This window comes from Prinia subflava, chromosome 7 (genome assembly GCF_021018805.1).
Source record: "Prinia subflava isolate CZ2003 ecotype Zambia chromosome 7, Cam_Psub_1.2, whole genome shotgun sequence".
NCBI classification, from domain to species: Eukaryota; Metazoa; Chordata; class Aves; order Passeriformes; family Cisticolidae; genus Prinia; species Prinia subflava.
In genome coordinates this window covers 15,502,236-15,517,682 of record NC_086253.1, presented here as the reverse complement: position 1 = coordinate 15,517,682, position 15,447 = coordinate 15,502,236, and the positions used below count along the sequence as shown (strand labels likewise).

At 36.1% G+C, this 15,447-nt stretch overlaps 1 protein-coding gene across 9 annotated transcripts in view; it reads left to right on the top strand.

Moving 5' to 3' along the window:
- Window positions 1-15,447, top strand: part of LCORL (ligand dependent nuclear receptor corepressor like) — an 80,813-nt gene that overhangs the window by 43,337 nt on the left and 22,029 nt on the right. For 7 of the 9 annotated variants that reach the window (XM_063401690.1, XM_063401682.1, XM_063401683.1 and 4 more), the window contains one exon: window positions 6,585-6,675. In XM_063401690.1, the coding sequence (XP_063257760.1) occupies window positions 6,585-6,675 (91 nt within the window). Of the gene's footprint in view, window positions 1-6,584; window positions 6,676-8,069; window positions 12,486-15,447 lie in introns of those variants that run through there. The other 2 variants (XM_063401689.1, XM_063401691.1) reach the window with 2 other exon arrangements.

The following is a 15,447-nucleotide window of genomic DNA, read 5'->3' as shown; positions in this document are numbered from 1 at the left end:
TTCCATGAAAGTGTTAATTTTGAGCTATTTTAGCTTTTCACAGTAGTGATGGCAACACAAGCAAATAAGTTCAAGATGAAAAATGTCAGCCTGCTCTTTTTATTTGCAGTGTTCTAAGTGCAAAGATTCATGAAAAAGTTATTTCAATTAGCTTTTGTCAGGGACTGTGTATTGTTATTTCACCTATCTCTCAGTTCTGTACTTTTCCTGAAGACAGCTTGGATATAATAAAGTGTCATAAGCTTATGGTAGGGAATTATGAAGCTTTTTTAATTGAAATATTTTTTGAAATGTATAATTCTCTAACATAGCGTACTTCTTTGGTCTGGAGACTTGTCAAATCTGTACCATGGTTCCATTTTTACTAATGCTTTTGGACTGTCATGCAACTCTCTTTAGTATTTACTATTTGTAATTCCTGTTACAGTTTCCAAATGAAGTGGCAGTAACAGAGGAGGCAGTTCAAATTTGTACATTGAGTTGATGGATCCTCAAAGTTAAAATCTTTAATTCAAATCCTGTTAAGAAGATAATGATCTAAGTATAAATTCTTTAGGTTCACTTTCTGTTTAGGCAGCTGCTTTGTCTTTACAACAGTTATCTTTGAAATTAATGACCTAACTAGTTAAATAGACAGTGTTGCTCCTTTACTGTTAGAGTGGTTCCTGGGCTTGAGAGGCAGGAGTAAACTTTATTTTCCAGGTTACTAGTGAGCAGATCCAAGCTAAGTGCTAGCTCAGCACTGGAAAGAGATTCTGCCACTGAAATTCTCCATTAAAGAAAGCTTCTTGCTTTCCTCCAGTATCTGGAGGCCATCTTTGAAGCCAAAAAATCCTCAGGTCTGACACTTCCAGACCTGACAGCCCTGATTTTTGGTGAGGTTTTAGCAGCTGGGGAGGGCTGTGGAGTGGCATCTGTAAGAAACTGTTGTGGCTTCCCCGCGCTGGGCTCAGCCAGCTCTGCCAGACCCGCACCAGGCTGGAGTGGAGCACAGAGTTGGGCTCATGGTGCTGCTGTGAAAGCACATTTAAAAAAGTGCAAAAATGCTGGGCAGGCAGAGGAGAAACAGCACTGGCAACAACGAGGTGAGGGGAAGGGAAGGAAGGTGCTCCAGGCACCAGAGTAGGTATTTCCATGGAGCATGGAGAGGACCTGGTGGAGCAGGTATTCTACTGCAGCTTGTGGAGCAGATACTCATTCACATTGCAGCCTGTGGACACCACACTGGAGCTTCTGGCTGTTCCTGAAGAATCTGTGCCTGTTGAGAAGGAGCTGTAAAGAGGAATTGTGCTGACTTCAGCCCCCATTCTCAGTCTTGCTTATGCCGTCTGGGGATGGGGGAAAATAGAGGGGCTGGGAATGAAATTAAGAGCCTGGAAAAAGGTTGGGGTGAGGAACTACTTTAATTTTTATCTTTTTCCATTATCCAGATCTATTATAAATTGCAATATATTGATTTTCCCCAAGTCAGTTTTGCCTGTAATGGTAATTGGCAAACAAGTACTCTGTGTAGTGAAACAAAGCCTGTTTTCCATGCACTGCATCTAACAAAACTGGAGTGTTACTGTGTGCTTTTGCAATATTGCGTTTCCTCTAAATTAAGCCAATGAAGAAGCAGCATCCTTGCAGAATGAAATGGTGAGTAAGGAACAGTGCTGGAATATCCTGCAGCGACTTATTTCCTCCTGCAGTCATGGGGCTGAGCTCTTTCAGGAATGTTCCTAGCAGCAGCAAAGTTTGATGCAGAAGCTTCTTTCACTTGATAGATATAGGAGGGTTGATAGTTCTCAAGCTTCTGAGCAAAGTGACTTTAAGAGTCAGAAGTAAAAGCAGTACAAATATATAATCTGCAGGTTTAGCTGCACAAGCTTATTCTTGTTCCCAGATCTTCGGGAACCACTCACTGATATTGTTTAAACATAGCCAAAGTATGCAAGAAAATTTTCATAATTTTCATTGAAAATTGTTCAATGTTTTATTGGGCCATTATGGACTAGAAGACATCAAAAGGTAGCTGGCAGTGTATTGAAAGAATTTCAAACTTTACTGAAAATAAACTTCTTTTTCTTAAGATCCTGTTTTTACTATATGTATTGGTGAAAATACTATGCATTTTGAATATATATGTACTGTGTTCCCAAGATAAATTTTATGAGCTGTATATATATTCAAGAAACAGTTTAATACTTTGCATGAGAAAGTCACCCTAAAAAGATACATTTTTGAGGGGAGTAGGTGTTTTTCTTCCCTGGCTGCCATGGTGGCTAACAGCCAAGCTCCTTGTCAGGTGCTTGCTTGCTTACTTCTCACAATGGCACAGGGGAGAAAATGGGAAGAGCAGAAAGGAGAGCACATGAGTTAAGGCCATGGTCATTGCTTACTACCACTTGCTGTCATGGGCTAAACAGACTTGGCTTGGGAAAAAGAGTTCTAATTATTGCTTATTAGTATAAATATTTCGTTATTAATTCAGGCAATAGAAACAAAAAGAGTCATTGAAACACTGCCTTTCCTCCCTCCTTTCCCAGGTTCACTCCAGGTTCACTCCAGGTTCCCTTGTGATCACCTCCAGCCCTGTAGTGCAAGGGAATGGGGTGTGGGCTGTCCACAGTCTGTACCCAGTGGTTTCTCTCTGCTGCTGGACTTACCTCTGCCGTTTTCTCATTCTTTTTGTTCCCATTTTTTGTGTCCATCTGGCACTTCCCCCCCTTTCTTAAATACACTTTTCCAGAGCTTTTGCCCAGGTGGCTGCTGGACTCAGCTGTGCCCTGCAGTAGGTCTGGGAGCACACACTGCCACACTGCCAGGGCTGTGCCATCATCACTTTGTGTATGGCCATACACTTTTCATCTGATGTTTCTTCATGTTACAAAATAGCACTTCAAGTCAAAAGGGGCTACTCAAAGTGGTAGTTAAGAATTAATAAAAGGCTTTGGTGTTCCTGCTGACAGTTTCCTGAAAACTCTTTCTGTGTTCAGAAGCACAGAAGATAGCCAGCGAAAGGCAAGGCAGCATCAAGAAAAGTACTGAAGACAGGACTGTTGTTTTGGTGCTAGAAAACCCCTTATCCTGTGGATGGATAAGGTAAAGGGAGAGTTATTTAGTAAATCTCACTGTATTAAAGCTAGGTAAGGCTCTCTGAGAATTCTTAGAGGAAGAAACAGGTAATGGGCAGGTTTTGTTCAACCGTTCTTAAACATCAGAACTGCTGTGACAGGAGGTCACTGGGTTCACAAAGGGCCTTCATAGCTAGCAGAACCAAGGGCAGAAATTAAAGCTAGAGTAGGCAGAGATCAGTTTCTGAGACCCCTATGCCAATGACAGCAGCCACTAGGAGAGCAAAGAGCTGCAGGCAGTAGCCAGGCTGATCTGCTCTCCCACACTGGGAGTGGAGTGCTCCCCCTGCCTGGAGGCTGGGGACGGAGAAGAGTAGGTTATCTGATCTAGTAAAATAGTTCATAATGGCTAATGAGAGATTTCCTGAGACCCACGAAAAAACTCAGTTCAGAAATCAGTGTAGAAATACCAGCTGTAGGAACTCCAAGTTGACCTGGTTTCTGTTGCTTCACCTTCCCCTCCCTGCTTCCCTAACAGAACTAGTCTGGAGGAGTTTCAAGTAATTGTGGTCCTGATTATTTTGAAAATGAACTTTAATCACACTTAGTTTCGTCTTGGTATTGGTGCACCTGATGATCTTGTGCTGAGAATCAAAGGGCAGAGGTTAAGCCATTTCTTTGAAGATAAGAATAATTTAATTTGCATAGAAATAGCTGCATTAGAAGACCATAAATTGCAAACCTGAAAAACACCTAATATATTTTTCTGTGTTATCCAGTGTTCCATACTTTTTTTAATGAAGATTCACTTCTAAGTAATCATGGCTTCACCTAAAGAGTGGAAGTAATTTCATATCTTTTATTGAAACCACCTTACAGAGTGTTGTTTCTGTTCCTGATATAATTCAGTTCCTGTCCAGAATTCTTGCTGTAATACCTGTTCTGATTGATTTGTAAGAAATATTAGAGGGTTCTGACTCAGAGAAGACTGTTCCTACCTTGCAAGTAACAAGCTTCCAAGATTCATAGTCCACCTATGTAGGCTACCTCTTTGCAAACTTTTTGGTCCTGTACCTAATGTACCAAAGTAAACATCTTCACTGTATATATACATAAATTCATTTTGTTAGGTAGGATTTCACTGTCTTAGACCTTTACAGCAAATGCTCTCATTTTCCTACAAGGTTGAGGTAGGTTTTTGTGAGGGCTGTTTCTTGTTGGTTTTGATGGTTTTTTGGGGTGTTGTTTTTCTTGATTTTTTTTAATTTTTTTTTTTTAATTCAAATGAAATTACAAAAAAAAAATCTGTACTCCAGTGACTCTATCTGGTATTTTGCATATATATCAAATTTCTTGTTTGATTCTTTTTACTATCATATTCCCATAAAGCATTGTCTTCAGGGAGGTGTACGTAATGAATTTGTATTTGCTGTGCTGGAAGAACCAAATGTCTTGAACCTCAAATTACTTCAGTTCTGCATATCCCCTAGAGGCTGAAAATATACCTAGTTTTTGTTTCAGGACACTGAATTTTCACCACTGTGTTGTTTAGTTATTTTTCAACTGATTGCTAGCTAGTGTTGTCAAAGCCAATTCTGAAAGATTGGGAATGAAAATTATTTTCATGATAGAATCTTACAAGAGCTTTTGGATTTTCTGTATTTGTTGGGACTTTCCCTTTTACTAAAAACCTAGCTAGCTTTGCCTTTTTCTTTTTTTTTTATATTGGTGGAGAGACGATGAGCATTTTATTGCTTGATAAGTTGTCGACTTCAAAGTAGTTTTTTTCCAGTGATGTCTTCTAAACTTTTTTGTGATGTCTACGAGCATCAGCTGAAGATGGAGAAAGGGTTGTGAAAGGGAACACACAAGCACTTAAAAAAGGGAGATAAACTTTGTGCTGCTGACAGAACACAACAGATGGAATCTGTCTGTTGCACAGGAGTCAGGGACTTGGGCTTGAGCTTGGGTATTCCTGGGTAGGCCAAAAAAGTCCCTGTAGAATTTTTCTGTAGCGTTCTTAATTGACTTTTTCTTCTGTAATATCAATGCATCAGGAAGGTTGATTAGCATCAGTCCTTTCTCTAACTTTCCTTAGAAAGATTTTGAAAGGAATGTATTCAGGAGAAAAGGAGCACTCATGCCAAGTTGGCATTTTTACATATATTATCCCCTAATGCTGAGTTATGATGTTACTTTTTCTCTTTGACCTCCTTCAAATAGTACAAAATAGTTGTGGAAGAACAGTCAAAAAGCAGTCCAAAGCCAAAAATCTGGATTTGATTATTACACAGAACTCTATTTCTTTGCATTATTGGTATAAAGGAGAGCTACCCAAACAATTTTCTTGACTTCTTGTTTGACTGTTGGCAGTTGGATTGTTCAACCAATGCTTCATTGTCTGCATCTGAGGCTGTGGGAAAATATGTGCAATTTATTGATGTTTTAGAAATAATAGACACTAACATGAAAATGACACTGTAAATGCAGTAAGGGGTAGTATAAGGGTGATTATAGAATTGAATGTTGAGCTGCATGTTGAAACTCAAAATTGAATTCGCAGAGCTAAGGCACACAAAACAGCCCAAGTTTGAAACAGAGAACCAAGGAAGAAAGGTATGAAATTAAATATATTTAGGAGATTTAATTATAATTTAAATGTAATTGATTTTTTTAAAAGAAAAAAGAAGTTTAAAGTATTTCAATTGTTAATGTTTTTAAATACTGATTTTTATAAAACATGTTTTTCTATTTCAATACTTCTTAGACTTTAACAACCAAGTATAAATCTTGAATTTAGTATTCACCAGTGGCTTGACAGAGTGGACTCCCACCCCACTTTAGGGCTTCCATTTTTCTAATTTCTAAGATGACTACACGTATGTGGAGGCAGCAGGAGTATGTGTAGTTAAGGTGTTACAACTCTGTATTGGGCCAAGGTCTTTTCCCAGTTATGAGGAAATTACTGGTTACTGGGAAGTTGCCCAGTTACTGGTGCCTGCTCATCCAGTAACCGGGTCTGGCATCATTGCTGGCCCTGCTCTGAGCGGGAGGTTGGTCTGGAGGCCTCCTGAGATCCCTATTAGCTTGAGTTATCCTGCAAGCCGAGGATTTAGTTATGTCAAGTTTAACTTCAGCATCAGAACTGTGTGTTTGTTTACCGTATGTAAATATGAATAATAACTGTAATATGAAATCATTGTTTTGGTTGCCTTGAAAGTGAAAAGTGCACCATAGACACGTGATTGTTATGAAAGCAGTCATGTATGGTTAATATGGGTTCTTTTAAATTTTATTATTTCTGAATGGGTTACTTTTTATTTTTTCTCAATTTTAAAAAAGTTCAGTTACAAATCAAGTATACAAAATCATTTGCTGATGGCTGAGAATGTTAATGAAATAAGGCACAGAAATTTTACAGGATAAAGTATCTGCTTGAACGTTGTGCCATAGGTGAAAATACATTTGCTGACAAAATCTCTGATCTTCCTTTAAGCTGCTGTTATCATCACTGCTCGTTCTTTGCAGGGGATGGAGTGCTAGATCTCTCTACAAAGAAAAGCGCGAGGTTGGAAGAACCAAAATGCGATCCCTTGTGTTCTGAAAACTCAGTGTCTGGGTAAGCAATGCTTAGGACTCTCTTGGGCTTATCGAAAAGACGATCCAGGTTTCTTTTCTCTGGCCAGGCTTTATGTTCATAACATACCTGTATATACTGGCACACACATGTGGTTCCTATTTTGCTTTCAAAAGAATTTTTGTCACTCATAAGTGTGTGTCTATGTATATATCATATGTTTCATTTGTCTTTTTCCTTTTTTTTTCTGTTTAAAGAAAAGTTATCAGAACAATCACCAAACTTTAGTTCATGTTACTAAAAATTACATGAAAATTGATTACATAACACATTAAAAGTAAGAGACTAGTAGAAGAAATTTTAGAATTTATTTAGGGAGCTTCAATTTTGGACAAAAATGACCATGTTAATAATTAGATGTAAAATCTTCTTCAACTAACATGAACAAGTTAAATGACTATTATCTATAATATTCCTTAATAGAGAGAGCAAGCGCGTGAGAGAGAGCTCTTAATCATCATACTTATACTTGCATCATGGTTCTGACTATGGTGTGTGGTGGCAAATGGTTAAATTTCTTTATTCAGCAGGGAAAACGTTATTGCACCTGCTGAAAGCTGCCACAAAATTAGTGAATTGCATTGTTTTGTCGGATTTTATGATCTTGGCATCCTCCCATCCACTAGCCATAGCAAGACCCTTTTTGTCACCTGTACGTCTTACAAATAACTTACTACAAATAGGACTACAGTAGCAGCATTTGTTGAATGATGTAAAAGTGCATTTTATTAGTTTGCTGATACGACAGAGTTTGAAAATGAATGGCTTTGTAATTAGTGAGCTGTAAATAGTGAGTAGAAGTTTTTAAAAGTGTGTCTTATTTTGCGAAAAACGGACTTGATTGTTAACTACAGCACTTACCTCCTTGTTGTAGAAAGCCTAGTTTTGTGTAAGTCTGGGATGTTTGTGTGTAGTTATGTACTTATTGCTGCAAATTTTCTATGAGGGGGTTGACTCTTTTATTACTTGTTTAGCGGTAACGTCACGTTTCTACTAACAAAAACTCCTTCAGGATTGGGGTATTTAATGGAACGTTAATTGTATAATTAAAATTATAACAGTGTTGCTCTGCAAGCATGTGAACAAGGGAATATAGCAAGCACATGAGACTATTACCAAATACTGAGCTAGGATATAAAGTTCTTGGAAGGGCTGCTGTAGATGCCACGGTATGATTTTTGACACACTGTCCTACCAGAACTGTAACATTTTGCTAGGATAATCATTTAACTACCACAGCTCAAAGGCTAAAAAGTATCAGAAGCAGTGATGTTACCGAAGCAAGGAGTATAATAAAGGAGTGGACCCTTCCCTTCCATAGCTGTGTGAGAGTCTCTCATACATCAGTTTACCATCGTTTCATTCCATCCATCCAGGAGACTACACAGAAACAGAGAGGACTATGTGGAAAGAAGTGCTGAGTTTGCAGATGGTTTGCTCTCAAAAGCTTTGAAAGACATTCAGTCTGGAGCACTGGACATAAATAAAGCAGGCATACTTTATGGCATACCTCAAAAAACTTTACTTCTCCACTTAGAAGCCTTACCAGCAGGAAAGCCTGCACCTTTTAAAAATAAAACTCGAGATTTCAATGATAGTTATTCATTTAAAGACAGTAAAGAAACTTGTGCAGTCCTACAAAAAGTAGCCTTGTGGGCAAGAGCTCAAGCAGAGCGCACAGAAAAAAGTAAACTCAGTCTACTTGAAACCTCAGAATTAAAATTCCCAACAGCTTCCAGTTACCTCCACCAGTTAACTCTACAGAGAATGGTCACTCAGTTTAAAGAAAAAAGTGAAAATCTACAATATGAAACTTCAAGTCCTACTGTACAATTAAAAATTCCTCAGCTAAGAATAAGTTCTGTGGCCAAACCACAGTCTGATACTGCTGGTCTTCTGGATGTTATGTACCACGTTTCTAAAACCTCCTCAGTCTTAGAAGGATCAGCTCTTCAAAAATTGAAAAATATCCTCCCTAAACAGAACAAAATTGAATGTTCTGGACCTGTAACTCACTCAAGTGTTGACTCCTACTTTCTGCATGGGGACCTCTCTCCTTTGTGTCTTAATGCTAAGAATGGGACAGTAGATGGAACCTCAGAAAATACAGAAGATAGTTTGGATCGTAAGGATAATAAGCAGCCAAGGAAAAAACGTGGCCGCTATCGGCAGTATGACCATGAAATAATGGAAGAAGCAATTGCAATGGTAATGAGTGGGAAAATGAGTGTTTCCAAAGCACAAGGAATTTATGGGGTACCTCACAGCACTTTAGAATATAAAGTAAAGGAAAGATCTGGAACATTGAAGACTCCACCGAAGAAGAAACTCCGATTACCAGATACTGGCTTATTTAATATGACAGATTCAGGGACTGGCAGCTGCAAAAATAGTAGCAAGCCTGTGTAGAATAATTGTTAGCAAATCGTTTTGTGTGTGTGTATGTATGTCTGTATACACACACTATGTGAGAAATACATATGCTCACTCTGACAGAAGACATGAAATGATACAGTTCAAAAACCACATACATGCCTTTTGAAAAATAGTTTTATTCAGGGTTTTCACTGTGGACAGAATTATAGAGTCGCTCACTTAATTCTGATAGTGTGTATTTAATATAATCCTTGTATAAATAGGTGAAAAGATTCAGGTTTTATTTAGTAGTCACTAGCATAAAGATGTTTTGGGAAAACAAGTATTTGTCATGTGAAACATATTTTTTAATTGGTGAAGAACCACTTTACCCATTCAATTATCCATCTTATTATGGAAATACACAACCAAGGGTTAGCAGACTTTTATAGTTCACAGAATACTTGCAATAAATTGTAAGTAACTCAGATTATACACAGCAAGGGATTTAAAAAAAAAAGATAGTTCTTCACAAGGAAGTGGATTTGTGAAGTATTAGTAGGATATAGTACATTCTGTGAAAGAAAAAAAGTTCGTTATTTAAGTATCCAATACAAGTAAGAAAAACATTTCATTACAAAAATGTGTGTTTAGCAGGCATAAACTGCATTTTTTATCATTTTAAGAAAATTTTGTTGTTGGTTTAGAAAGAAATCGGTGTTTACAAAGTGTACACTTATGAAATCTGAGAAATTACTGTAGTTATAGAATTATTAAATATGAAATAAGATGGAATACTAAGAACATAAAATAATTTAAACTTTAACATAATTTTCCTTTTTAGTTTGACAATTAAGGTAACTTGTAAGGTTTAAAAAGAAAGTTGGAATGCAACCTAGAGCATGTTCATAATGTGCACAGAATGAGCTTGAGAATGGTTTGGATTTGTTTGTTTTTTTGTTTAAACGTGCTGGTTAGTTGATGTCATGACTACTTAAAATTTATTTAAGGATTGTGTCACACTCCTATTGAAAAACCTCACTGTAACTGTAATGTATTTGCTGCTGTGACATTTCAAAACATTTTCAGTTTATCAAAATGAATACCAAGTTACATTATCATCTTGCTAATAACCAAATTTGCAGTTCAGGGTCTTGATAGAAATACAAATATGAAACAGTGAAGCTGTTTTGGACTTTCAGTAATATAAATTCTTTATAAATTTGGTAGTTAGAAGCTAGGCAGTTCATTTTAAATATGTAACTTTTAATAGAATTTAAGGGAGACCAATTACCTTCATATTGCAGTTTTTACATGAATTTCAAAGTATTCACATTGGACTTTCTATCACACCTAATTTTTTAATGTAATATCAAAAGTATATGTCTGCATATGAATGGGGGCTTGCTTCATACATTCACTACTGAACCTCAATGCCCTTTTCCTCTCAACATGTAATTTTTTTCTGTGTGTATCTAATTTGGCATAAAAAATACTTTCTCCAACTTTCATACACACGGTACACATGCACACATTTTTTTTCCCCACTTAAATTTGCATGTGTATGTATTAATTATACATTAGCAATTAAATGGGACATTAGATACATATGAGCCACATCAGGTAATTGCATTTATAGATGAACTTGCCATTAAATTCAGTGGAGAGCATACTGCAATACTGGTGGCAAAATCGAGCCCGTATCTATTAACGCTACTAAAAACTGACAACTCCCACTTTAAAACAGAATAATCCTGTGAAACTGCACAAGCAGTATCTCAGTTCCTTGGTCTCTCAGATCTGTACTGAATCTTCTTCAGTCGTTAAGGTTTACTTGCATATTCCAGAATGAATCTCTCAGGCACATGATGATTTTGGGGTGTCTCGTGCAGGGTCAGGAGTTGGACTCGGGGATCCTGGTGGGTCCCTTCCAGCTCAGCTTAATCTGTGATTCTAGGATTTTAAGCAGAAATGTACCTGATAAGGAGTTCACAGAACAGCAGGTGTCAGGGTCATCTTTCATTTAAAAAGAATTAAGCCATATTTTGTGAGGGCCAGAAGGATTAATTTGTGAATATATCCCCACTAAAAATGCAGCTGAAGAAACCTTAAAGCTTCAACATCTGTCTTTATACAGTTTTACTTGCAAAAATCTGGGGCTTCAATACATTGCCTAATATTTGTACCGTACTGACGTTTTCTACTCCTCAAACATTGTTAGAAATTTGAGTCAGAACTTTATATTGAAGGCAAGTGACAGTGCTCTTTTTATATCATTTAAAAGATGACCTGACCAAAAATTTAACAGGATTCATAAAATCAGGGATCATTTTACTATTGACTTAACACTACTCAGTAATTTTGTATGTAATATTATAATTAATTTTCAACATTTTAGTACTTGTATTTATTTTTTGGTCAGAAATAGTAATTAAAATATTTTTTGATAGTTTATAGATGATACTCAACCTGTAAGTGTTTAAAGAACAGAATTATTTGTTTTTAATTATTAGGCTAACGTTTAATTACACAACTAAGGAAAGGCAGGGAAATGTGTAAATTCTCCTCCCCCAACCCCTATGTATTTCATTAATGTCATTTAAATTCTACATTTTGAACTGTTTTATAAATTCAGTTACCAGTCACTACTTAGTAATTGACAATTTCTGAAAATTCCTGTTTCAGCAGAATTTTAAATGAAGGCGAAAGCAAGCCCTACATGCTTTCTACTTATTTGAATGTTTCTCAAGTATTTTATATTAAAAAACAGTGCCTCTGTTTTTAGAACTACTGCTCAGTAAAGTTGTTTAAACCATTTCTGGTAGCTAATGACAATTTTATATTAAATTGTATATTAACTTTAGTGAGACTGATTTTTTTAGTTGTTTACAGTACAAATACTTGTATTTGTTTTTTAATTGCAGTATTTCCATTGTCGCAGTAATTTAGTAAAACTCTGTGGCTGCCTTGATTTTTGACAGATTTTTGTTAACAACTGATTTTTAGGCAATTAGTTATATTTATGCATAAATCAATTGCACTATAATTCATGAATTATTTATTACAATATTTTCTAATGAATTCCATGTATTTGTCTTGTGTTGTAAATGTACTGTAATTCTGTTTCTTCTTTGTGTTGTTATATTCCTAAATCTGATTGTATGAATTTAATTGTTTAGTTAACGTGTTTCTACGTTGTAATTTGTAGTAAAGCACTTCAATGCTTTTGCACATAAATTTACAACACTGATGTGTGATTGATTTGCTCATTCAGTAAAAAAAAAAGAAAGAAACAAAAACCTGTACACTGACTTATTTGACTTATTCCTGAGGCACAAGTTGATTAGCAGTGGCATAAGACCAAGAACTGTACAAATTAAGCTCATAATTACTAATTTGCTATGAGAATTTTATCAGAAATAATGGCTTTAAGGAAGGATGGTTTCTTTTCTCAGAATTGATTAATTATTAACAAGGAGAAAATCAGAAAACTAATTTTCTAACACCCCCTTTAGTTAGCACCTAAATATTATAAATAGTATTCAGCTTTTTTGAGGTACTTCTTTATTTAATAAAGTCAGAAAACAAACATTTCCGTAAGACAGATTTATATTTCTATAGTAGTTCCATGCTTTTTGTATGAGTACTTGAAACTATGTTTTGTTCAAGTTTTGTTCCTGTTCCTGGTCTGTAAAGATCTTGCTGGAGTGATCTGTCTCCTGTCTGGCTGAGACAACAGGGGAAGGGCCTCTTTAGGGAGTCCTCTGGTAGAGCTCTTCCCTGGTAGTTTGTGTGGAGGAGACAAAGTTTTACTTATTTATATGTAAATTAATGCACTGAGAAGTCTGGTAATTAACCTTATCGCATTGCTGCCTTTGTGCCACTTTTGGACTCTGGTCCATGCGCACTCCGTGTTCTTACCTGCCCCTATCTGCAGCAGGGAAATACCATTCCATCTTAACCTTTGTCTGGAGCCATACAAAAGGTGCCAGGGCAGCAGTGCATTGATCCTCTCACCTCTTAACCCCTCCGTTTCCTGCCCACTCTCTCCAGCCACCTTTTTGTGTGTGGTTTGGAGGAAGCGTGCAGCTTGTCAGAGTGATAGATCTTCCTTCTGTGGAATTATTGCTTAAGCCTTTTGTCCTGGGCATAGTCGAAACTCCAGTATGACAAAACAAATATAAAGGGGTATAGGAAGGTACTACAGGAAACCGACACATAATTCCATAGTTGTATTGAAAAGCTACTAAAAGTTACTATGTTTAAATATATTGACATCTCTACAGCGAGACACTTCAAGGAAAATTTGTTGTTTTAATGCTTGAATTTGTTTGTGTAGTAAGCTCTGCTCCCAAATGGTGACTGAGTAAGAGCTCCGTGTGTTTTTTCAAACTTGGAAGATCATTTGGACTGTGGTACTATTGCAGTAGAATAGATGAAAGTTGTCTGTTGTCTGTCAGCTTTAGAAACTAACTCACGTTAAGGGAAAGCAGATTATAGATGTCACACAAGGGTGGATAATCAGGAAAGAAATTCTTTTAGAAGAATGTCCATTATGTCTGTGATAATCAGAATATTGCTTTATACAACAAATTGATCTCCATATAGCAAATTCAGAACGGTTTTGAGGCCTGTGGGTGATTTAGTTGCTCATTTGAGAAGGTTGTAAGGCCCCAGAAGTTTCTTCCACCAGTGAACAGATGTTAAATAGCAGTTATGGATCCAGGCCCTCTCTAGTTAAAGCTCTCCAGTCAAACTGTAGACACACCTTTCAGGTCTGGACAGATAGAAAGGCACCTGTTTAGAAATTCAGTCTGAAAAAAGACTCTGCTATAGCTACCTTTTTAGCAAATCGGTACTTAACAAATTTACTCTTGTTTACAAACAGAATATGGAAGATGAAGGCCTAGTAGCATGTTGGGGTTTCTTGTTTTGGTTTGGTTTTTTTAATCTTTTCAAAACATTAATTAAAATCATGGTGGTGGGGAGGGCAATTACCTTTTATCCTTAATTGTATTATTAGAATAAGCTTTCTTTTTACAAGTGTAGTGATTTTGATACCTTGTGACTCCTGAATTTGTTGGAGGAACAGTCAGGCTTTTCTCAGTGTAGTTCCATTTCAAAAAGAGTCAAAACCTGACACTGACATTCTCTTGAATAATGCAGGCTTTACTTTAGATTGCAAGTGCAAAGTGCAAAGAGGTTGGGTTTTTTTTTTTAAGACTTAATAATTTCAGATTAAATATAATCACAACTTTGACTAATACCATCACAATTATCTTACACCTTTATGAGTTAGTATCATCTAGATGCCTGTTTTTGAATGTATACCATTTCATACTGAGTGTTACAGGAGAAGGAAAACTATAGGTAACTATATTTAAATACAGCACATTAAATTTTAAATGCTTGTTCATTGATTAGTTGTAAAATAAATCAAAATGAAAAGTTTTTGAAGTATAGGCTTAAATACAAAAAAATTACAGGGGATAATAGGAAAAAATGTTAGTGTCATGTTCAGAGTTTGGTGATATGTTTAAACTATACATACTTTTCTAAAACAGAATTCTTCCAACATTTTCTGCTCATGCAATTGGTTTCAGTAAAACATTTGAAATAGGTGTTAACTATCTGTTGATAGTTGTTACTCAGCATAAGGATTTTGCATTTAATTGAAGAAATACTTGTATTAATTTCTACCATGGAAAATTTTCAGCTTTTCAGTATAAATGATTGATTAGGTAAGTAGTGACATTAGTTTTAATAATTTATAAGAAATTGATTAAATAGTTAAAGTAGTATTTTATAAGATTTTTTTTTAGTTAATACATTTGAGAATAACTGCTCAGCAATCTTTAGATTTAGGCCTACCCTGTTTAAAGAATATTTAAATGATATTAACTTGTATCTTCGAAATTACTTATTCCAGTGGTGATTATCTCTCTTTCTGTTTAAAGAATCTGTGTGTGCACACATGTGTTTAATTTATTGCAATGAAGAGCTTATGATGCACCACTGCAATTTTTTTAAAAACTGAAAAGAAAAATCTTACCTGCAAAGAGCGCTAGGCTATTTTTTCCATTTTCTGTTAGCTTAAGTGTCCTTTAAAAACAAATATAGACATAAAAATGTCTGTAGAAAAAACTTCAAGTGTATCCTGAAGAGCACTCAATACACTTGAGTATTTAAATATGTAAGAGTGAGATTCAGGAGAGATGGATCCATTCTTTCCTCTGCCACAACCTTGAACCTCAGTCATTTACCTTCTCTGTGCCCCAGTTAGTGAAATCGGGGTAATGCCAAGCTTGCCGGGTTCTTGGTGAGGTTTTCTTTCATTAATGGTTAAGTTAGTTTGAAATACCAGAAAGTTAACATTGTTGTAATTACAGTTAGGTTCAA